This window comes from Sinocyclocheilus grahami, unplaced genomic scaffold (assembly GCF_001515645.1).
Source record: "Sinocyclocheilus grahami isolate Dianchi unplaced genomic scaffold, SAMN03320097.WGS_v1.1 scaffold66.1, whole genome shotgun sequence".
NCBI lineage: Eukaryota > Metazoa > Chordata > Actinopteri > Cypriniformes > Cyprinidae > Sinocyclocheilus > Sinocyclocheilus grahami.
This window is the reverse complement of record NW_015505245.1, coordinates 1419624-1444073: the sequence shown is the minus strand read 5'-3', so window position 1 is coordinate 1444073 and position 24450 is coordinate 1419624. Positions and strand designations below refer to the sequence as shown.

General features: G+C 37.5%; 1 protein-coding gene across 1 annotated transcript in view; it reads left to right on the top strand.

The window, feature by feature from the left end:
- Positions 1–225: 225 nt before the first annotated feature.
- LOC107585082 (protein TANC2-like) overlaps positions 226–24450 on the top strand; it is a 50753-nt gene continuing 26528 nt past the window's right edge. The window contains exons 1-5 of the mRNA XM_016271938.1: positions 226–655; positions 11843–11991; positions 15770–15959; positions 16066–16317; positions 24101–24229. Of these exons, the coding sequence (XP_016127424.1) occupies positions 226–655; positions 11843–11991; positions 15770–15959; positions 16066–16317; positions 24101–24229 (1150 nt within the window). The remainder of the gene's footprint in view (positions 656–11842; positions 11992–15769; positions 15960–16065; positions 16318–24100; positions 24230–24450) is intronic.

The window sequence follows — 24450 nt, the reverse complement described above, 5'->3', positions numbered from 1 at the left end:
TCTGAAGCTCAGCAGAGTAACCAAACCACCGTCAAAGTCCTCTCCTCCCCATTCACTGACAGCTGCAAACTGTTCTGAAGGAGAAAAGAAGCAGGGTGCTTATTTTCCGCCGAGTCCTTGTGACTGCAAGGGCCCTTAAATCGAACAGATCAGACTCTCCCTTCCCACCGTTCTCCTGTGGAGCAGGACCCCAGCTGTAAGCAAGGAAAACCACTTGTTTGGATTATGGATTTCGCTTCGACGGTCAGGAAGGCGTGTGCTGGGACTAGGGCTAGATGCACGTGGCAGAGGAGGAAGCGATCGCGTCCGTACGACCGCACAGGACGAGCCGGCCTAGGGGCGACAAGACCGAGTCGGACCTCTTCGCTTTTCAGACAATGGATGTCTCACTTCTGCTGTACGTCTCGGGCCTGTACGTCCAGTCTGAGCCTGTCTGATCAGTCCCTGCTGCAGTCAGGATGCTGCACCAGTCCCAGAGGTGCACAGGGTATCGTTGGAGATGAAAGAGATGGACAGAGAGAGGTGTATGGAGAGGAGGTTTGGATGGGAGAAGTTGAGGATGACAAGGAAGGTGAGGATGAGAACGAGGAAGAAGAACAAGATGATGATGATGAAGATGAAGAAGAAGAAGAGGAGGACAGTAAAGAAGAGAAAGGTGAGGTGGAGATGGAGATAGGGTTGTCTTGAAGGAAAGATGATCATGGCGTTTCGAGAGGACGACTGGAATGTCAAACGCTTTTTACTCTATCCGGCAATAACGCACGTGTACACTCTTTACCTTTGATGAATGGGAACGCGCCGCTCCCGTGCGGGCCGAGTGTCAATTAGAATGATGGAGATGGACTGAAGACCCGCCTGGGGTGAAATCTGTCTCGATTAGAGGAGATCTCAGAGTAGATGAGATGTATGCATGGCTGGGGTGTGAATGGTGTGAGCTGGTGGAAAGGAAGTGGGAGCGATGATTGATGGACGCCACTGTGGCCTTCAGATGGCAGTCATCATCAGTACCGCTTACCTTGTTGTGGTCACATGGGTTTTGTTCACACTGCAGGGCAAATATATTTATTTTCAGGCCAACTTTAGCCTTTTTTCAGTTCAGACTTCAGTGCTTTTGCTAGCACTTCCATGTTGGTTGTACATGGTTTTACATGAGGGCAGTATACAAATCTAAGTGTATTAGGAAACGGGAAAGGGTGGACGCTATATCATCAATTCTCATCATATTCTGTTTTCCTTTTATGTTTGTCTTCCATTCCTGTAGCTCCACAAACACTAGAGCATAGTGCTAGCAATGGCAAGGAATGGGTGAACTGATAGAATGTATATCTGAATGCAGTGTAAGTCACTTTGGATTTGTTTTAAAGGTCATCATTCACACGTGTCGTTTTTAAATCAGACTTCTGTGGAAAACAGAAAAAGACATTTTGAAGAATGTTGGTAGCTGAACTGTTTTGGTTATCATTGAAGAAGAAAAAAACCACTGACATTTCTGAAAATGTCTTCTTTTCTGTTTCATAGAAGAAATTTTCATTTATTAAGTTGAAACCAAGTAAAAATAACCTTATTAGAAAATACATTGTCTATAAACAAGTCTTAAAGGGGTCATATGATTATTTTTTAAAGATCATTATTTTGTGTATTTGGTGTAACAGAATATGTTGACATGCTTTAATGTTCAAAAAACACATTATTTTTCAAATACTGTACATTATTGTAAGTCCTCTATGCCCCGCCTCTCTCAAACGCTTTGTTTTCTACAAAGTCCCTCCTTCCGAAAAGCGCAGTCTGCTCTGATTGGCCAGCTGACCCAGTGCATTGTGATTGGCCGAACACTGCAAGCACTTGTCGGAAATGTAACGCCCCTTACCATAATCGCGAGCTTCATCTTTCAAAATAAATGTAAAGACAGAGCCCGAAAGGGGAACAGAGTCGCGTGAGAGACCCCGTAATGAAGCTGGTATGTGTTTGCAGTACACAAGCCACGGTTAAGACAGCTGACTCCACTGTGATGTGTCTCTCTCTCTCTCTCTCTCTCTCTCTCTCGCGCTCGCTTGTGTGCGCACACACACACACACACCGCTCTCTCTCTCTCGCTCGCGCGCGCACACACACACAATGCGCAAAACTCCGCATTTGAACAGTCAATAGCAAATACTTAAACTAATAACGAAGGTAAAGCTGATTCAGAAGCGCCAGATTGTCATAGCAAAGTCAGAATTACCTCCTCTCCTAGGTTCATGAAACGGTCGTCCATAAAATGCATTGCTGTTCTGTTGGAAGTCATCTTAAAGATTCCTAAATGCATCTACTTTCGGAAAGGCCAAATAAAGTGCTTTTGCTTTCGCCTAGAAACACACAGCGTCTCCCTGACATGGCTGCTTCAACACTAACTTCGGTTACTGAAACCACGCCTTCTTTCTTTGCGTGCACATTTGGGCGGCATTATGCAAATATTTCCACATAGTGAGGTAGATATGTGGGAGCGTGTTAGAACGAGCCATTTTAGGGGGGCGTGGCAGAGTCTTAACTTTGATAAAGAATATCTCTTTGGTTTTGAGACTTTAGTCTTTGCAACTTCAGGGATCTTATCTATGCACAATCAGCTTGTAACACTCCAAAGAGAAAGGAAAACTTGAAATCGCATCATATGACCCCTCTAATATCTTATCCTGTGTTGCTCAAGTAAATTTATCTTGCTTTATAGACTTAGATTTTTTTAATGGAAAACAAGTCAAAAGACTAATTAAACTCTCGTTAAGAAGTCATTTTTTCAGTGCATAATGTTTATTGCTGTTATCACTGCGGGTACATTTAATGACAACAAATTACAAGAAAATAATTATGTCGGATTGTTCAAACTGAGACATTTCATTAAAAATTATTTTAATCAGATTTCTAACAACTTAGGTTTTTTTTTTTTAATAAGACTTTTAAAAAAAGTTTCTCATGTTCAGAAATAGGAAAAACAAAAATGATTTGAGTCTTATAGGCAAAGACAGTGCAGTTTTGCTGCCTATTTGAACAAGGTCATGGTTACATTTTAGAATTTTACAGTTGTGTGGTTTTAGGACAGTTTTCGGGTTTCAGGCTGCACTGTTATTGTTAGCATCAAATGTGGCTTATGACTAGGAAGGTAATGGAGCTAGAAAACGTGTTAACAGGCGTTATAGGTACTTTAATACAAAGGAAATCTGATTAATCTCAGTGCCATGGTAGTACAAGATGATCTGTAAACCAGTGTGGCTTAGCCGTCTCAACCGGACACTTCAGTTCTAGAAAGCAGACTCAAGTGTTTCCACTCATTTGACACTGCATTTTTCATGCTTAAAATGTCTCACAATGACAGACCAGCTTTTTCTCTGGCCTATATATTTAGCCAAGAGTTTGTTTGCAAGGCCCTTTGTTGTTCTTTTTTTTTTTCTTTCTCTTGCCTTCTATTTCTAAACTGCCAGCACAGCCGGTCCGCAGCTTGGTGCTTGGCTTGTTAGTTGCGCTGCACAGTTCAGACAGCCACCCTGTCATCGTGCAGCCGTCTTCTCCTCCCTGTGAGCCTCGGAGCTTTGCTTGGTTAACTCAAACCAGCTTTGGGATGTTATTTTCGGACATGGACTTTTTTTGGAGTGGCATTGCTTGCGGGCAGATGTAATTCAGCCCATCCGATTGTGCTTGGTCTCTCCTCTCTCTAGCTATGTTCCCATCACCCTATTTTAATGCGCATTTTGAAGTATCACATGAGAAAACGAGCCAAATTTCGAATAGAAATCTCTTAATTCGCAAAAAGTTTTTACGCTCGCTTGAGGTGTTTTTTGACTCGTTCAAAAAAGGGTTGATGCGAATAATGGGAGATGGAAATGCATCTTGCGAATAAATTCCTCCAAGCGCATCAAAAGTCATGTGACTTTGGGCTATGGGATGGCAAAAACCTGACTAACCAGCGGACCGATCTCATTCACAGCATCTGAAATATTGTTATGGTCATTCGGAAGTGCACGAGCAAAGTCTGTCATCAAAGTATTTCTGTATAATTGCCTCCCAGAAATGTCTTACACGACTGCGTTTCCAAACAGGAGCATCCACCTCCAAAAGCAATGACCGCATTCATTGTGTTTCATCTGCTCGCTCTGAGGTGCAAGTAATTTATTATAAATCACTAAGAAAAGTAGGAGAATATATGTATCTATCTATCTATCTATCTATCTATCTATCTATTTTTCTATCGTTCTATCTTTTGTTCTGTCAGTCTGTCTGTCTGTTTGTCTGTTTTATTGTTCTATCTATCGTTCTGTCATTCTATCTATCTATCTGTCTATCTCTCTGTCTGTCTTTTGCCTGGGTTTGCACCATATTTTAAATAAGTAAATAAACGAAAAAAAATCTAGTTCGAGTGTAAAGTTGTCCAGGAAGCCCTGTAATGTGTGGCTGAGAAAGAGCTCCAGTGTGTCCAGCTGCATTACTGTCACCAGCACAGCCGGTCCGCAGCTTGGTGCTTGGCTTGTTAGTTGCGCTGCACAGTTCAGACAGCCACCCTGTCATCGTGCAGCCGTCTTCTCCTCCCTGTGAGCCTCGGAGCTTTGCTTGGTTAACTCAAACCAGCTTTGGGATGTTATTTTCGGACATGGACTTTTTTTGGAGTGGCATTGCTTGCGGGCAGATGTAATTCAGCCCATCCGATTGTGCTTGGTCTCTCCTCTCTCTAGCTATGTTCCCATCACCCTATTTTAATGCGCATTTTGAAGTATCACATGAGAAAACGAGCCAAATTTCGAATAGAAATCTCTTAATTCGCAAAAAGTTTTTACGCTCGCTTGAGGTGTTTTTTGACTCGTTCAAAAAAGGGTTGATGCGAATAATGGGAGATGGAAATGCATCTTGCGAATAAATTCCTCCAAGCGCATCAAAAGTCATGTGACTTTGGGCTATGGGATGGCAAAAACCTGACTAACCAGTGGACCGATCTCATTCACAGCATCTGAAATATTGTTATGGTCATTCGGAAGTGCACGAGCAAAGTCTGTCATCAAAGTATTTCTGTATAATTGCCTCCCAGAAATGTCTTACACGACTGCGTTTCCAAACAGCAGCATCCACCTCCAAAAGCAATGACCGCATTCATTGTGTTTCATCTGCTCGCTCTGAGGTGCAAGTAATTTATTATAAATCACTAAGAAAAGTAGGAGAATATATGTATCTATCTATCTATCTATCTATCTATCTATCTATTTTTCTATCGTTCTATCTTTTGTTCTGTCAGTCTGTCTGTCTGTTTGTCTGTTTTATTGTTCTATCTATCGTTCTGTCATTCTATCTATCTATCTGTCTATCTCTCTGTCTGTCTTTTGCCTGGGTTTGCACCATATTTTAAATAAGTAAATAAACGAAAAAAAATCTAGTTCGAGTGTAAAGTTGTCCAGGAAGCCCTGTAATGTGTGGCTGAGAAAGAGCTCCAGTGTGTCCAGCTGCATTACTGTCACAGTAGGCCAACTGTTGGCTGCCCCACTGTTTAATGGGGTGGTATGCAGTCTTTTGCAAGTGTAGGAAACCCTGTGTCAGAGGCAATGGAATGATATTTGAATTATTAGATTAAATGCACCCTGCCTTGCTAACTGCAACCCTGCTATTATCAACAATTCTATATTTTTTCCCCATATTTGCTGAGTGTTACATTCTCTGCTACGCTAGCAGCTTTTTGCATGTGTGGTTTTGTTAAAGGCCGTGTGCCATTACTTGCCTTTTACACGGCAGTGATTTCTCCTCTGATTTTGAAAGCTCAGCACTGCATAGCAAGAGCTGTAAGTCAAACCTTTGACACTGGACCAGTCAGCATTTTCATTCCTATAACTGATGCAACGCTGTAGGTTTTACAAGAGGCAGCAACATGACGAATGACAAGGTTTAAACCCCTGCAGTGCTGATGTTTTTGCTCTCGTGAAAGCACAAACAACACGTTTTCCCATGGGACCGTCCTCCCCCAGGGGGTTCCGAAACAGGAAGCGGAGCTGAATTTGTTGCTCTGTGGTGGAGTTAAAGAGTGGAACTTTAAGCAGCTCCCATGGGGGCGTTACAGATGAGACGTATGACTTAAACATCTGAGGTTTGTGGTGACGTCACTGGTTTTGTCATTATGAATAGCAGACAGCAACCTCAGGGCACTACAGGGGTTTTTTGGGGGGGGGGGTTGCATGATGTGCTTTTTAATTCATTAAATTAAATTAATCACATATATGAATATTTATTATAAACGCCATCGTTAATTGTATTATTTAATTTTATTTAATTAATTGGAAAATATTAAAATATTATTATTTATAATATATTTATAATATTCACATTATTATTTATTGGTTTATTACAATTATATTAAACATTTATTTCTAATTCATGTTTTACATTTACTGTATATTTAATTATAAATTATCTTCTTATTTGGCAAGGTGCTTACATTAGCATACACATAAATAATATATTACATAATACACATTTGTTCATTTTTTTTAACCATAATTTCTTTCTTACAATTAATTATATTACTTACTATTTCCAATATTAGTATTTTTGTTACAGAACAGTGTTCATGAACAATTTTTATGTCATTTCTGTGATTATTTACCTGTTCTGAATGAACTTGGTGTTGTGGAAGGCAGTCGTCAGACTTTTGTTTTTAAAGCTGAATAGACTGGGAGATGATCCCTATCTGATCTCAGCCGTAACAAAACTGTTGGTCATAAATCACCTTGTGTTTATCCTTTTTTATCGTTTTTTTCTCCCACCCCCTGTGGCCTGTCTGATTATCAGATGACTCATCATCACTCATACAGAAGTGCATTAATGTGCTCTTTTAGCTGCGAGATTGTCATGCATGAGTATGCGTATATGATTGTTTATGCTTGTGCCTTAAGATACGTGTGTGGTCCACAAATATGTGGATGTTTTTGAATATTTTCTTTTGCTTGCATCCTCAGGCTTGCCTTCAAACCACCATTGCTGGCATGTTTGTGAATCATCAGTTCAGAACGGTCGTATTTTTTTTTCTTTTTTCCTTCTTTTTTTACCGTATGTGGGCCAGAGAACTTTTGAAGAGGCACAGCATTTTCTGAAACGGATGACATTGTGGGACAAAAGAATAAAAAAAGAGAGCGCAGGAAAAACAAACCTTGCCGACTTTCTGCTTGCAATGAACAGTTCTTTCTCCATTGTGCTGTTTCAGCTCCTGCTGGTGTCATTAGCAGGTTTCTGAACTTTATTATACGCTGTCACAAGTGACATACATCCCGCCGGAGGTACAGGGAAACCAGGGAGTGATGAAGGAAAAATTTAGGAAGAATGTTCGGTAGGAGGATGGATGAAGGACACAGATGCTTCAGCACAATCTTTACAAAATCCATAGTTGCCATGACAACATTTTTGTGTTGCGACTGCAAAAAAAATCAAATAAAAAAAGAGAGATTGCCAGTATGCATATTCATGTTCAACCAAACGAATTCCCACATGTCTATTCAGAGAAACAAAATTCAAAACAGGAAACCCATTTGTAGGCTTGGTTATATTGTCTGGAAAAAGTATTGTTCTTTGCACAGCTTTAAATAGTGGCTGCATAGACAACGACATGTGCAGAAGCAAAATGCACAACTTGGCAAAAAAAACTAAACGAATAATGTGGCAAGCGCTTGTTTTGAATGCTTCACTTTTACAAAACCTGTATGATTTTTTTCCTACTTATATCTAACAAATAATACATTTGCATTAGTGTCATTAGCTTTACTTTAGTTGACTGTAAGCTCTATACATACAGCACCTAAATATAGAATTATATAGCATAATTTTGAAAGAAAGCAAATGAAACTCTTTATTAATATTTTGAATGCACTATTTGAATTAGAATTGTATACACTCTTAAAAATAAAGGTTCTTTATTGGCATCAATGGTTCCATGAAGAACCTTGAACATCCATGGAACCATTCAAATGCAGAAAAGATTATTTATAGTTCTTTAGATTTTTTAAGTATTCTTCAAAATGGTTCATTTAAGAACTGTTCACTAAAAGGTTCTTTGGGGAACCAAAAATGGTTCTTCTATGCCATCACTGTAAAAACACCCTTTTGGAGCCTTTATTTTTTTATTATTATTTATTTTTATTTAATTTTTTAGTAATTTAATGTTTTTTCATTTTTATTTTCTTTTTATTTATTATGTGCTTCAACTTATTTCAATTTCTTGCCAAGGCAACATTTACAATTTAGTTTACTGTAATGTAAAAATGTTTTGTCTATTTATATTTGAATTTATTTCAGCTTTATTTCAATTCACAAAATTGTTTTAGTTTTGGTTTTTGTTAACAATAGTAACTCTTATAGTAAGTTAAGTAATAGTGTATTTTTGGGCATTGTAGGTGAAATGTTTAAAACTGCCCGATTTGTCAGCTTTTGAGGTTTTAAGGCACAGCCATAGATGGTTGCCGAAGTAGTTAGCATAATTAGCTGTAGCATTTCATTATCTGTTTGTATTTGTAAAATAGCCTGTGTATATGCCCAAATGTGCATATTAAAATGCTCCTATGATGCCCAGAAATCCTCCTTTAAGCTAAATTAAGGTTTTGAGACGTAGACAGCCATTGACATGCTTTGACTGAATTAGCATATTTAGCTGTAGCATCTATTGTGTTGATCCTTCTTGTTCAGAACTCATTAGATGTGTTATACCAAGATTTTTTTTTTCTTTCAGACAGTTACTTTTCAGGGCAACTTATAAAAGCTAACTGTAGCTGCTGTTCAGAGCCGCTGCTGCCTGAGGCTTTGGTTTATCTGAGAGAGCTTCAGCACAATCTTTACAAAATCCATAGTTGCCATGACAACATTTTTGTGTTGCGACTGCAAAAAAAATCAAATAAAAAAAGAGAGATTGCCAGTATGCATATTCATGTTCAACCAAACGAATTCCCACATGTCTATTCAGAGAAACAAAATTCAAAACAGGAAACCCATTTGTAGGCTTGGTTATATTGTCTGGAAAAAGTATTGTTCTTTGCACAGCTTTAAATAGTGGCTGCATAGACAACGACATGTGCAGAAGTAAAATGCACAACTTGGCAAAAAAAACTAAACGAATAATGTGGCAAGCGCTTGTTTTGAATGCTTCACTTTTACAAAACCTGTATGATTTTTTTCCTACTTATATCTAACAAATAATACATTTGCATTAGTGTCATTAGCTTTACTTTAGTTGACTGTAAGCTCTATACATACAGCACCTAAATATAGAATTATATAGCATAATTTTGAAAGAAAGCAAATGAAACTCTTTATTAATATTTTGAATGCACTATTTGAATTAGAATTGTATACACTCTTAAAAATAAAGGTTCTTTATTGGCATCAATGGTTCCATGAAGAACCTTGAACATCCATGGAACCATTCAAATGCAGAAAAGATTATTTATAGTTCTTTAGATTTTTTAAGTATTCTTCAAAATGGTTCATTTAAGAACTGTTCACTAAAAGGTTCTTTGGGGAACCAAAAATGGTTCTTCTATGCCATCACTGTAAAAACACCCTTTTGGAGCCTTTATTTTTTTATTATTATTTATTTTTATTTAATTTTTTAGTAATTTAATGTTTTTTCATTTTTATTTTCTTTTTATTTATTATTTTTGTATTTCTTATTTTATTGTATTTTTCATTATTGCTATTTAGGTTGTTTTTTTTTCAGTCATAGTTCAGTTTTAGTATTTGTTGTATTTCCCTTAGTAATGTTAGTGCTTCAACTTATTTCAATTTCTTGCCAAGGCAACATTTACAATTTAGTTTACTGTAATGTAAAAATGTTTTGTCTATTTATATTTGAATTTATTTCAGCTTTATTTCAATTCACAAAATTGTTTTAGTTTTGGTTTTTGTTAACAATAGTAACTCTTATAGTAAGTTAAGTAATAGTGTATTTTTGGGCATTGTAGGTGAAATGTTTAAAACTGCCCGATTTGTCAGCTTTTGAGGTTTTAAGGCACAGCCATAGATGATGGTTTGCCGAACTAGTTAGCATAATTAGCTGTAGCATTTCATTATCTGTTTGTATTTGTAAAATAGCCTGTGTATATGCCCAAATGTGCATATTAAAATGCTCATATGATGCCCAGAAATCCTCCTTTAAGCTAATTTAAGGTTTTGAGACGTAGACAGCCATTGACATGCTTTGACTGAATTAGCATATTTAGCTGAAGCATCTATTGTGTTGATCCTTCTTGTTCAGAACTCATTAGATGTGTTATACCAAGATTTTTTTTTTCTTTCAGACAGTTACTTTTCAGGGCAACTTATAAAAGCTAACTGTAGCTGCTGTTCAGAGCCGCTGCTGCCTGAGGCTTTGGTTTATCTGAGAGAGATTTCCAGTCTCTGAGGACAGGTTTGACAGTAAGATGAATCTGTGCCTTAGAGGTGTAGCAACTCGCCCCGTATTTCTGGGAAAGGCTCAGTTTGTTTTGCAGTCGGTTCTCTTCGGCTCTGTTCTGATGGTGAGAGGTGAAAGGTATGGAGGAAAAAAACGAATCCTGAAAAAAGCTCTTCTCACTGTGGATTTAGCTACCATGGGACACCTCTTCTTTTGAAGTCTCGCGATCAGCCTTTGACTGTGTATATGAGCGCACAGGCTCAGACGCTTCATCTGTGAAACACTAGACATGCAGACATCCTATTGATAGGGATTGTGAGGTGGTTTAGTGTTTTACAGTTTAGGGCTTTTGGGGTCTTGGGCTGGTCTCACAACAGAAAGTGTGGCTGGTTTACCTGTCCTTATCTGCTGTGTCACTTGGTTTTTAAGGATGTATGATGGGGATGTTTGACAGTGAGCAGAACTGAAAGGCTGAAATGGCCAAATTTCATTCCAATGGAGCTGTTTGAGGCTGAAATTTGAAAGACACCACATAAAGTCTGGATGTGGTAGCGACGGCCAAGTTGTACTTTTATGCATTCGACAATGTAGAATTGCAAGGATCATAAAAATCCCTATGTTGTCATAGAAGCCAAAGAAAGCAGTTTCTCCGAATGCCAAAATCACTCAGTTTTACATTTTGTAAAAATCCGTCCAAAATGACTGTCCATGAATGGTTTAGCAAATACAGAATATGTGATTATTACACCTAATTATTCTAATTTCAGCTAAGTGAAATAAGTTAGATGTATAAATCCATTCATAATGTTTTGTAACATTCTGAATGTCTTAACTCTCATTTTTACATTCAACATTTATAATAATCAGAGATGTTTCTTGAGCAGAAAATCAGCATATTAGAATCATTTCTAAAGGATCATGTGACACTGAAGACTGGAGTAATGATGCTGAAAATTCAACTTTGCCATCAGAGGAATAAATTGCATTGAATATGTATATAAAATGGTTAGTTTAAATTGTAATAATATTTCCAATATTACTGTATTTACAGTCATTTTTAATCTAATAAATGCAGCCTTGGTTGAGGAACCAGTGCTGCTGGGCATAATTAACTGTAGGGAAATTCTAGCAGATTATTATTTTATTAATTAATATTATTTATATAGAGAGATCAGTATTATAAACTTTACAGCTTTATTATATATCAATATATTATTTTTATTATCATTTTACAGCTTATTGTAAACTTATTGACTACGTTTTTTTTTTTGTTTTTTTTTGGTGTGATTATCATTGTGTTTTATCATATTCCTCTTCCTGCTGTCTTACAAATGCGTGTTAAGCAACAACAGCATTGTTTGGAGCACATTTTTTGCAGCACACAACATCAGGTGGGTTATACTTTATAAACATATACTTTATAAAGAGGCTTTACCTCTCTTGTTCTCTTTTATTCTCTCACAGGGGAAGAAAGCCAGGATCTGGGTCCTCCTCCGTCTGTAGACGAGGCCGCCAACACACTGATGACGCGACTGGGGTTCCTGCTCGGGGACAAAGTGAACGAAGGGCCTGGTGGAGCACAGTACAGCATGGAGGAACAAGATGACCCTCAGGTTTGATACACACATTCAGTGCTCTCAGCCGCCCTCGCTCTATCCAGTCTCTCTCATTATTCTTTTCAAAATAATTAAAGTGAGTTTTTGGCCTAGTGATGGTGGGAGGTGCTGCTCAGCAGCCCAGGGTTTTGTTAGTGGGTGGCTCCCTGCCTCAGAAACACAGATATTCTTGCTCTCTAAATCATGACAGATGTTCTTGGGTTTTGGATGAACAGCAGCAGTTTGCGCTGGTGTATCCGTGCAGTTCGAATCTAACTAGGCATGTCTCAGACAGCAGATGCTGAAACCCCTGCCGCTAGTCTGTTTACAGTCCACATTGATCTTAGCCATGATCCTCCAGTGAACATCTGCTTTTGGGTTTGAGTGCTTAGAAACCTTTCAAGTCGGAAAAATGTAATCCAACATGTGCTCAATTCAAAATACAGTACAGCAATATTATAATAAAGATGTCAGATGAAATTAAATCTAGCGCTGTAAAAATTTTATTATATTTGTAATAGAATGAATTGCTTGATTATACTGATTATTTAATCTAATTTATTTAATTCGTCAATACATTAAAGGGGTCCTATTATGCTTTTTCACTTTTTGAATTTTAGTCAGTGTGTAGTGTGTTTGTTTGGGCATAAAAAAAGATCTTCAAGCTTACAAATCTCAAAGTCCACTCTAAAGGGAGATATTTCGTATTTAAAAAATCCCTTTTCAAGAACTACAACGAACGACTCGTTTGGACTACAGCGTTTGTTTTCCGGGTTTTGTGATGTCACAAAGCGGTCCATTAGAATATCATCAAAATAATTCCCACCTACGGGAATTTGAATGTTTGGGGGGTTTATATATAAACACTTTTCCGTGTAAAACTTCCTGATAATTTACTCACTCCCATGTCATCCAAGATGTTCATGTCTTTCTTTCTTCAGTCAAAAAGAAATTAAGGTTTTTGAGGAAAACATTCCAGGATTTTTCTTCATATAGTGGACTTCAATGGGGATCAGTGGGTTGAAGGTACAAACTGCAGTTTCAATGCAGCTTCAAAGGGTTATACAGGATCCCAGTCTAGGAAAAAAAATCTTATCTAGCAAAATGATTGGTCGTTTTCTAAAAAAAATAAAAATTTACATACTTTTTAACCACAAATGCATGTCTTGCACTAGCTCGACCTCACACGTTACATAATCACGTTGGAAAGGTCATATGTGACGTCAGCGGTGTTTACAATGCGACCGTGCAAAGAAAGTCAAATGCCCTTTACAAATAAAGAAAGGTAAAACAATGATGTTGGATTTTGAAGTTGGAGAAGAAAATTAGATGAAGTTTTTCGCCCTACCCTGCCTTTTTTGAACTAAAGTACAGACAAAAAACTAAACGTGCGTGAATTTTTCAGCATGAATACGTAATGCATGAAGACGCGCATCGCAGAGCTAGTGCAAGATGAGCATTTGTGGTTAAAAAGTTAATACATTTTTCTTTTTTAAGATGACTAGATAAGACCCTTATTCCTCGGCTGGGATTGTGTAGAGCCCTTTGAAGCTGCATTGAAACTGCAGTTTGTACCTTCAACCCGTTGATCCCCATTGAAGTCCATCGTTTTCCTCAAAAATCTTCATTTCTTTTCGACGGAAGACAGAATAACATGAACATCTTGGATGACATGGGGCGAGTAAATTATCAGGATTTTTTTATTCTGGAAGTGAAAAGCTCCTAACACATCCTAACAGTGACTAAGAATGGAAACAGCCTCACTGGTTTTTAAAATGACATTTTGAGCTCTTGAATGTAGCACTTGTTGGATTCTGTCTAACATTCCACTGGTTAAAATCAGAAGTGTTTCATTCCCTCCTAATTGTTCTGAGTTCAGCTCGACCTCATTGATCCGACACATAGTTGAGTCCAGGAATGTATCGCGCAAGGCAAGGCTCCTGCCGTCCACAGCTGGGCGGAGCTGCTCGAGATCTCCAATGAGTTATTTTAGAGGCTGGACCCTGCCAAGCAAGCGTGGTCACTGAAAGGCCGCAATTTCTGAAACACAGATTCAGAGCCAGTCTCTCCCACGCACACTGAGCCCTGAATTGGACAAAAAGGTGTAGAGCTATTTAGACATATTTGGGAAGTTATTGAGTCTGAGATCTAACTTAGAGCGACTGCTGGTTCATGGTGAAAAGAAATGTGAAGCATTATTATTTTTCATGGGTTTTCAGTCGGTCGTAGTCAATGTTCCAATGTAGGTGGTTTTACAGTGGTTTTACAAATCATCAAAACAGCTTTATACATAAAGAAATGAAGATTTCTGAGTGCACATTTAAAGAAAAACAAGGTTAATTTCACAGTAAAAGAAAAAAAAAGTGATTATTGGAGTATGTTTGACAAGAACATACTGTTTCAGTCTTTCTACTTCACTGTCTTCGACATTTCACTGTCGTTTCTTTGTACTGTAACTGATTGTAAAAATTGTTTTGACACCAGTTTTATTTTTTTCAGTGTTCTTGGTGTTAAACCTGGATCAAACCCTAGTTTTGAAATCAGAACTTTGCTGTGATCTGCAAATGTATCCTTAAATTGTTGTTTTTATGAAAGAACATCCTCTTGGCATGCAGTTTGTTCTATTTTGGCTGTGAGAAACGTATCATCTAAAACAACTTCTGGACAGAAGTGCCAGTGACTGACTGAAATTCATATCCGTCTGTATGAAGTCATTAATGTGGCCTCCACCGCAGACCCAGAGTCAGACATGAACTCGCTTGACCACCTATTCTTTCCATGTCTCTTTTCTACTCCCTCTTTACTTGTTTGCTGCAACTCTTTCATTATCATACTTTTTGTCTGTTTATGTTTCTCACTGTCTTTCTCACTCTCTCTTCCCATTGGGTAAAATGATCCACTATCTTGGTGGGTTTTTGTAGCTCATGTCTTGTCGCTGACCGCAGCATGCCATAATAATACACTCATTTCTCTCATTTTCTCATTTCTTTCCATTTGGTTAAGAGTTGAAAATTCTAAGTTCTCTCAGTCACATACCATAAAGCCAATAACGTTGTATTAAATTACATAATATTGAGTCACAATGGAAAAATTGTTTAAGTCAGCCCAGGCCATAAAAAGAGATAATTCCACATGAGTGTGCAGTCCTCAGCAGAAATATGGGACAGCACTGTATCATTAAATACCAGTCTGCAGATTTACACTTCTGTGGGCATTTTTGTGTGTGAAAGTCATTGAACGGTGCTGCTTTTCTGAAATAGGATCCTCATATATGTGAGTATACTCATATACTGATCTAGCAACAAATCCTTCAGTATGCTACAGTTCTGCAGTGTAACAATGAGTGAACATTAGGCCTCCTTCATGAAACATAAAATGTCATAAAAACATATAAATAATAATAATAATTGGAACTACTTCATACCTATGTTTGAAGAAACATTTATTATAATTGATTATAAAAAGAATAATTATTATTATTATTATCATCATCATTATTATCATCATTATTATTATTATTTGCCATGTTATAATTTATTATATTCCCTTATATATAATTCATCATAACAAATAATACAAATAATAAAAATGAATAATAAAAATCATATAATAATAATAGTAATCATTATTATTATTATTATTATTAAATGAATAATAAAAACCAAATAAATAAATAATCGAAGTTGCTAATAATAATAATAATAATGGTTTATTTATTGATCTTTGCACATATACCTATGAGGTCATTCAGTTCTGACTACAAATTTATAATTTGATGAAAACTTCTGATGTTCAGGGCGTCTCCATGACCCAGAGGATCAGCCCATGCTCCAGTTTAGCTAGCAGCACAGCATCGCCCCCTCCTGGCAGCCCCTGCTCCACGTTACCCGCTGGAGCCCCGGGTAACATGGGCACCAGAGACTGTGCTTACGGATCCATCACGAGTCCCACCTCCACCTTGGAGAGCCGAGACAGTGGCATTATAGGTCAGAGACTTTCTGTGGCTTGTTTTAGTAACAGAAATAAATGCTAATCATTGATGTACATATACAAAAATGTCCCCGTTTCAAATCTCCCATTGCTTTCTTGCAGCAACGCTCACAAGTTACTCAGAGAATGCAGAGCACGGAGGAAAACACAGCGAGGGCTCACGGGGCAGCCTCAAACTCTGGCAGGCGCAGAAGTCGATGGGTGCAGACTCCTTTCTTTATCGGGTGGATGAAAACATGGCCGCCTCCACATACAGCCTCAACAAAATCCCAGAGAGGAGTCTGGAGCATTCTGTCTCTCACTCCGCCCACTCCATCCCCCTCTACCTCATGCCTCGCCCCAACTCTGTGGCCGGTAAGTTTCCACACCTGTCCGTGTTTCCATTTATGGCTATCTTCAGAATACTGTATGAATATGTCAGAATACTGTACAGTATGTCTAAGTATTATATGAAATATCAGTGTGCAGTATGCATACTGTATAATTATTAACAATTTTTATTCAACTTTTGGCAGTCGAGTCAATGAGTCAAGAAAGACACTGAAATTACACTTTATAATGTGTCCAGTTCATTTGTATCATTGCAAACTGTGTTATCCAGTGTGTCTGTCAAATTTTGGCAATTATAGTAAAAAAATTGCATGCCGCACTTGGGTTATGCAGCTGGACAATGATCCCAAACACACCAGCAAGTCCACCTCTGCATGGCTCAAGAAAAACTAAATTAAGGTTTTGGAGTGGCCAAATCAAAGTCCGGACTTAAATCCGATTGAGATGCTTAAACAGTCCATTCATGCTCGAAAACCCTCCAATGTGGCTGAATTAAAACAATTCTGCAAAGAAGAGTGGGCCAAAATTCCTCCACAGCGATGTGAAAGACTCATTGCCAGTTATCGCAAACACTTGATTGCAGTTGTTGCTGCAAAGCGTGGCACAACCAGTTATTAGATTTAGGGGGCAATTACTTTTTCACGTAGGGCCAGGCAGGTTTGGACAGCTTTTTTCCCTTAATAAAATAAATAATCATTTAAAAACTGCATTTTGTATTTACTTGCATTATCTTTGTGTAATATTAAAAGTTGTTTGATGATCTGAATCTTTTAAGTGTGACAAATATGCATAAAATTTTAAAAACAGGAAGGGGGGCCAACACTTTTTCACACCACTGTATATGCGCATACTGCCGAAATAGTACTAGTAGTATAGGTAGTGTGCCAGTCGAAACATATCTTGTTAGAATAGATTAGATTCAACTTTGCCACTGTGCAGAGTACAGTACAAAGCCAATGAATAATAGAAGCATCTAACCAATAAAAAATTGACGTGACAATAATTTGTTTAGCCTACAGTTTGTCTACTATATTACATATACTAAATATAGGTCTGTCAGGACCACTATCGTCAAAATGATAGATACTTAGCATAAAGTTTGGTTTGGTGGTATGGTTCTGTTCTGGGCAAGAAACTCCCTGCCCATCCAAGCAGCCTGTCATGAATGAGCAGGGAGAGCAGCAATAATAGAATATATGTGCCACAACCTACATTGCTTTGCTTCCTTTGAGTCATTTCAATAAATCAGTCATTTCATTTCAGTTGTAATTTAACCCTAGATTAACTGTAAAATGGCAGAAACCTGCATATTATGCTGAGCTAGTCAAGACATTCAAATCCTGTTCGCTACAAACAGTCACATTCATCTTTCACCGCGTGTGAATATTTGGAGTCAGCTCTGTGTGAAACTCATTCAGCTGAGGCTCTTTGAACACTTCTGTTCATAAATGGTGAACTGCGGAGACAGGAAATATCCCACATAATCCAGACCCTAAAAGTCAACAGACACGTGTTTCCAATTCCCTTAAAATGTCAAGGTCAGTAAAAGCACATAGCGATTACTGTGAGAGCTATAGAAGTGGCCCTCTTCTCAGCTTTATGGGCCATTTAAACTCTGGAGCGGCTCCTAGCTCCTGATGCTGCCCCGTTACAACAAAGCAAGGACGTCTGCGTGAATCTCCTCCAGGTTTTGTGAAGGATTTGTGATTTGTGCTGCTGGTTTTGGATCCACATGTGAGAAAATAGTATCAAACTCAGTCGCTCAGTTTTAAGTACTGTAGATTTATTTTTTTTACTGTCAGCTTTGGATTTTTGAAGGTTTGTTATAAGGAATTTACAATATAAAGTAAATGTTTATTAAATGAATATTTCTACCTCTAAAGTCTGATTGAACAAAGCAAGCTTTATTTAATTAATGTGACCCTCACTTGTTTATTTATTCAGCCTATACAGTTAGGTTAACAAACTATATTGCTTAATGCTTATCATTCTTTATAATTACCGTAACAACAACAGCAATAATAATAATAATAAGAACTTTACATAAAACAATAATAATTTTATTTAATTTCTTTTTATTTTTTCAATTTAGTTCAATCCATTATTATTAGTATCATATTAATAATTCATTTATTTTTATTCATCTTTGAACATATGGTTAGGAAGTTGTTTGTTTTAATAAATTCACCTGTCTTTCAGAATTTTCAAAGTTTCAAATTAACATAACTTCAAAGTGGCATGCAAAAAAAGTATAAAAAGCATGCACGTTAGTGAAGTGAAGGCCGCTGGCAGCAGCACTGAGTGAATGACGTGATCTATTTGTCTTTTTTTCCTACTCTCCTCACCTCTCTTTCATGCTTTCTCTCTCCCCCTGATTTTCTTTCTTACTCATGCATGCTCACCTCTCACGCTTTTCTTGTCTTTCACTCTCTTCCCTCACACTTTTCATTTCTTTCTCTTTCTCTCCTTATCCCACCCACTCATTCCTTCACCTCCTCTCTGTGTGTCTCTCCGTTTTTTCTTTCATTCCATCTTCCCCTTTCAAAACCTGTCTGATCTCTGAGTTCAAGATGCATTTGATTATTCTTTTGAACAGAAAGACTTGTATGAGTTGTATGAGTTTTGACATGTTCTCCTGTGTGCACTTCCTGTCGTATATACACACATTCACCTTCACATATGTACATAAAAACATAGATATGTATAAGTAGATGCCTTATTAGTGGCTGTTTCGTGGGGAAATCTTTCGCCCCAAATCTCGTGGATTCCTTTTGAAATGTCTGGATTTCGTCCGTGACCATTCGCCAAACAAAGGTAAATGTGACCACATCTTAAAGGGGTGGTTCACTGTTTTTTTTCTAGGCTTGATTGTGTTCATGGGGTGCAGTCTAACATGTGTTAATGCTTAGTTTTTAAAAAAACGCATTATTTTTCACATAATTTACCGCTCTGTCCCTTCTCTGAGAAACGCGCTGATCTTTTCCTGTTTTTATGAAGCCCCGCCCTCAGAAATAGGCGATGGGCTCTGATTGGTTAGCTAACCCAGTGTGTTGTGATTGGCTAAACCGCCTAGTGCGTGTCTAAACATCCTGCCCCTCAGCGGCATGTGCTCCGGTTGTATTGTACACAAGGCGTCGTTAATATCGCTTATCAGTTTGAGCCCGATTGAGAAGCACAGGATATTATTGAAGAGGATCACACAGAACCTGTGCAAGCACGGCTTTTAATGGTAGGCCTATGTTTTTTGTTTGTTGTTGTCTCATACTATTAGATACGCTGTTATTTGTAAATGCTATTGCTTATGTTAGCTTTTAATATACGGTTTTATCCTGATTAAAGCTTTAATACAGTACGGCAACTGCACGCGTGTCCATGTTTAATGCTTCTCATAGCTATGTGAAAATAAGTGTATAATTGGAACGGTTCATTATTGGAGCTGAGCTGAATGAGAGAGATGCAGAGCATGTGCAGAGCAGGGGAACGCGAGGAACAGTATTAAGAACCGCTGCTTTAGAACATTGATTTTGAAACTTGTGAATCCATTAAAATCGTTAGAAAACAGAATCGCGATTCATATATAAATAGATTTTTACGTGCACCTCTAGTTTTCTCTTCTTCTCTAAAGCAGGACAGCATGGCCTCGCCCCCTTTGCTGCCTTTTCCCGGAGGCGGGGTTTATCTGCGTTTGTGATGTCACGAACCCGGGAAGTAACTTGTTGTAGTCCCTACCAGCCGTTTTTGTAGGCATTAAAATGCCAGAATTTTAAAAGACGATATCTCCGTTTGCATTGAACTTTCAGATTCGTAACTTTGCAGACATTGTTTATGCTCAAACAGCAACATTACACACTAACTAACGTTAAAAAAGTGAAATCGCAATGAACCACCCCTTTAAGCCTTTTTTAAAGATGGAAATTGCTAGTCTGATCACCTAGTAAAGCATACGTTATTATATGTTTATCTTCCATAGTATTTTGTAAGGACACAAACAGAAACCAAGTTTAGAGATAAGTAGATGTGCACATGTTCAGACATTTGGTGTAAAATGCAGACGTGCCTTCTGGACCAGTTGATGGGAGCCCAAGTCATTGTGACGCATTTCAAGCGGCTGTAAATCCAGCAACACAGTCATGCCAGCCAGACAGTCTGCAGTGCAGATGGAGGTGGTGGGGTTGGGCAGGAGAAATGCTGGTGTCTGGGATATTTTTTACATTTTACAATGATAACCATAGTTTTTGCCAATATACAGTTAACGGTGCTGGTTAAGTCTCATAAGGCCTGTTCACAAAAGGAACGATGCCTATAAAGATAACAATAACTATATAAGCGTCCACACCAATAGACAATAATGTTATGTTTATTTTTAGCATATGGTGCGGTTATGTAGTCTGCTTGGTCAATTGGGTGAATTCTGATTGGTCAATGTTTTTATCGTTCATCAGCTAGAAAAAATTGCTCTAAGTGATTCCAACATTAGCGTTCCTCTTTGTCGTTATCGTTTTATCACTGTGTGTTGTGGAATTTACCATTCTGATTATTAAAACTTTATAATGATCATCTTTGGTGTGAACAGGTCTTTACACTGACGGAGATTCGATCTTAATTTGTTATGGATTTACAGTAGTAACGTAAAACTGCCGAATTTTGACATCTTTCCCAGCTTTTGCAAACTTTGTCATTGATAGAGTGCTGCAGCTGTGACGTCAAAACCCAGAAGACTATTTCGACACTGGTTCCTTCTAGATTTTCCTAAGGGTTTTTATATATATATTTTTAAATAAGAACTGTGGTAAACATAGCTTGACGATACCTTGACGCTTTTTTCAACGTTCTTATGTAGTTGCGTATTAGAAACATACGTTTTATAAAATAAACGTAACCGCTTTAAAATGAGTGTTTTACAGTATAGGTATGTGTAATTCACGTTGTAGAGCAAAACGTCAAAGTATCGTCAAGTTATGTCTACCACAGACTTTATTTTACTCGTGAGTTGTATGAAAACCAATAGGAAAATCTCAAAGGAACCACTGGCCAATTAGTTTTCCAGGTTTTGACGTCACTGCTGCAGTTCTCTAAAGTTCCCGCTCAAACGTGATGTTCTCTTAGGGGAGGTTTAAATTACTAAACTGTTGTTCCACACATGTAACCAACAGTAAGTTGTCATTTGAACACATGTACCATGGGGCCATGGATGGTTTTCTGAAATCTGTCTTCGATTAAACACATTAGCACAGAAGGAAAGGCTTTCCTTAGGATGTGGCACCTTGCACCTTACTTTGATGGTGGCCACTTGCACTGGTGTCAAAAGTATTCACATTCATTACTCAGATAGAAGTGATAATTGTGTTAAAATGTAAGGAGTAGAAGTAAAAAGTTGGCTGAAAAATAATTACTCCAGTAAAGTATAGATACCCAAAATGTCTACTTAAGTAAGGTAACGAAGTATTTGTACTTCGTTACTTGACACCTCTGGCCACTTGACCATAACACCAGTGCTAACACTGCCACAATAATGTTAGCTGTTGTTAAATACTTTTAAAAGCTCTCTCCAGCTGCTTTGAGGCGAGATCAATTCAGTGGCCACCCACTGTGTTCTTAATGCTCTTGTGTATCAAGCCGCCATGAACTTTCCTCCTCATTAACAAAGAAAAATGGGGCTCAAAATTCATGCACGCATTTTCATGAAAGCGAATAACAACAAGCTAAGCAAACACAAGCTCTGATAGAGTTCGTCAAAGGGTTTGACTCATCACTAACAGCAAATAGAACCATGGTATTACCATGTTTTTGATCGTACCCATAATATCACTGTTTTCTAAGGAAATGCCTTGTAAAATAGCTTGGAGTAGCATGTTGTATCAAGTCATTTTGAGTAAAAACTTGTGCCCTTACAAAAATTAACCATGGTTTTAACTACAAATAAAACCTAAATAGACGTGGTTGATATAGTTAAACCACAAATTAACGGTTGTTTTGCAACACTGACCATATTTTAACCATGGTATATGTTGTAAAACTGTGGTTATACAAAAGACAACCAATCCGCCAAAAAACATGGTTTTTACTTCTATAATCATTTACGAACATAGTGTATATTCAGGAACAATCTTATATTATTTTTACCATGGTAAATATGAGACAAATTAACTGGACACGTTATCAAGTGTAATTTCAGTGTCTTTCTTGACTCATTGACTCGACTGCCAAAAGTTTAATAAAAATTGTTCATAATTATACAGTATGCATACTGCACACTGATATTTCATATAATACTTAGACATAATGTACAGTATTCTGACATATTCATACAGTATTCTGAAGATAGCCATAAATGGAAACACCGGCAGTTGGTTTATTAAGCAAAAATACTATGTTAGATTTACTTCGTAGCTGAAGTTGAGAGTTGATTCATTTCAGGTGAAGTTAAACTGACAGCACACTTATTAATGCTGTTGAAAACTTTCTCTGATTTCGGAACAACAAGCTCCTTCTGGAACCGGTTTGCCAGAATATGTTTGCTTCTTTTTAATAGCTTCACTTCATTTGCTTGGCTGCTGAAATGAAGAAATGCATAATAAATGGTTTCTGTTTTTCACTGTTATTGTTGTGTATTCTCCCTCTGTTGAATATGTATGTGGGTGGCATGAGTTTAAATAGAGTTTGTCAATCTCTCTCTCTCTCACTCTATTTTTCAATTTTCTATTTAAATTCAGAATTTATTTCAGCTTTCAATTTCAACTTTAATTAGTACTTTATTGACATGAATATTTTAAATATAATATTGCCCAAGCCTCAATGCACACACAAAAAAGCGGGGGGAAAAGAGTCATTTTAAAGAATATAAAAAATGCCATATTAATCTAATATTGAAAATGTTAAACTATATTTTTTAAAATATTAACACTAGCCTGAATTCCCCCTCTCTTTCACAGCCACTAGTTCAGCTCACCTGGAGGATCTTGCGTATCTGGATGAGCAGAGACAGGCTCCACTGCGGACGTCTTTGCGTATGCCACGACAAAACTCCGGTTTTATCAAGTGTAATTTCAGTGTCTTTCTTGACTCATTGACTCGACTGCCAAAAGTTTAATAAAAATTGTTCATAATTATACAGTATGCATACTGCACACTGATATTTCATATAATACTTAGACATAATGTACAGTATTCTGACATATTCATACAGTATTCTGAAGATAGCCATAAATGGAAACACCGGCAGTTGGTTTATTAAGCAAAAATACTATGTTAGATTTACTTCGTAGCTGAAGTTGAGAGTTGATTCATTTCAGGTGAAGTTAAACTGACAGCACACTTATTAATGCTGTTGAAAACTTTCTCTGATTTCGGAACAACAAGCTCCTTCTGGAACCGGTTTGCCAGAATATGTTTGCTTCTTTTTAATAGCTTCACTTCATTTGCTTGGCTGCTGAAATGAAGAAATGCATAATAAATGGTTTCTGTTTTTCACTGTTATTGTTGTGTATTCTCCCTCTGTTGAATATGTATGTGGGTGGCATGAGTTTAAATAGAGTTTGTCAATCTCTCTCTCTCTCACTCTATTTTTCAATTTTCTATTTAAATTCAGAATTTATTTCAGCTTTCAATTTCAACTTTAATTAGTACTTTATTGACATGAATATTTTAAATATAATATTCCCCAAGCCTCAATGCACACACAAAAAAGCGGGGGGGAAAGAGTCATTTTAAAGAATATAAAAAATGCCATATTAATCTAACATTGAAAATGTTAAACTATATTTTTTAAAATATTAACACTAGCCTGAATTCCCCCTCTCTTTCACAGCCACTAGTTCAGCTCACCTGGAGGATCTTGCGTATCTAGATGAGCAGAGACAGGCTCCACTGCGGACGTCTTTGCGTATGCCACGACAAAACTCCGGTTCCAGCCGCTCTGGACAAGCTGACATGAGAGGTGTGTATATTTTTCCTAGATTTATTAAATGTCCACTCTTCAATCCTTTCACTTCACCCACCACCTTGTGTATATTACCAGTCACAAGTGTAGACAGACCTACTCATTCTATGTCAAGTCTAAGTCGAGTCACATTTATTTGTATAGCAATTTATACAATACGGATTGTTTCAAAGCAGCTTTAAATAGCAGTATTGTTTAAATGTTCTTCAATTATGAAA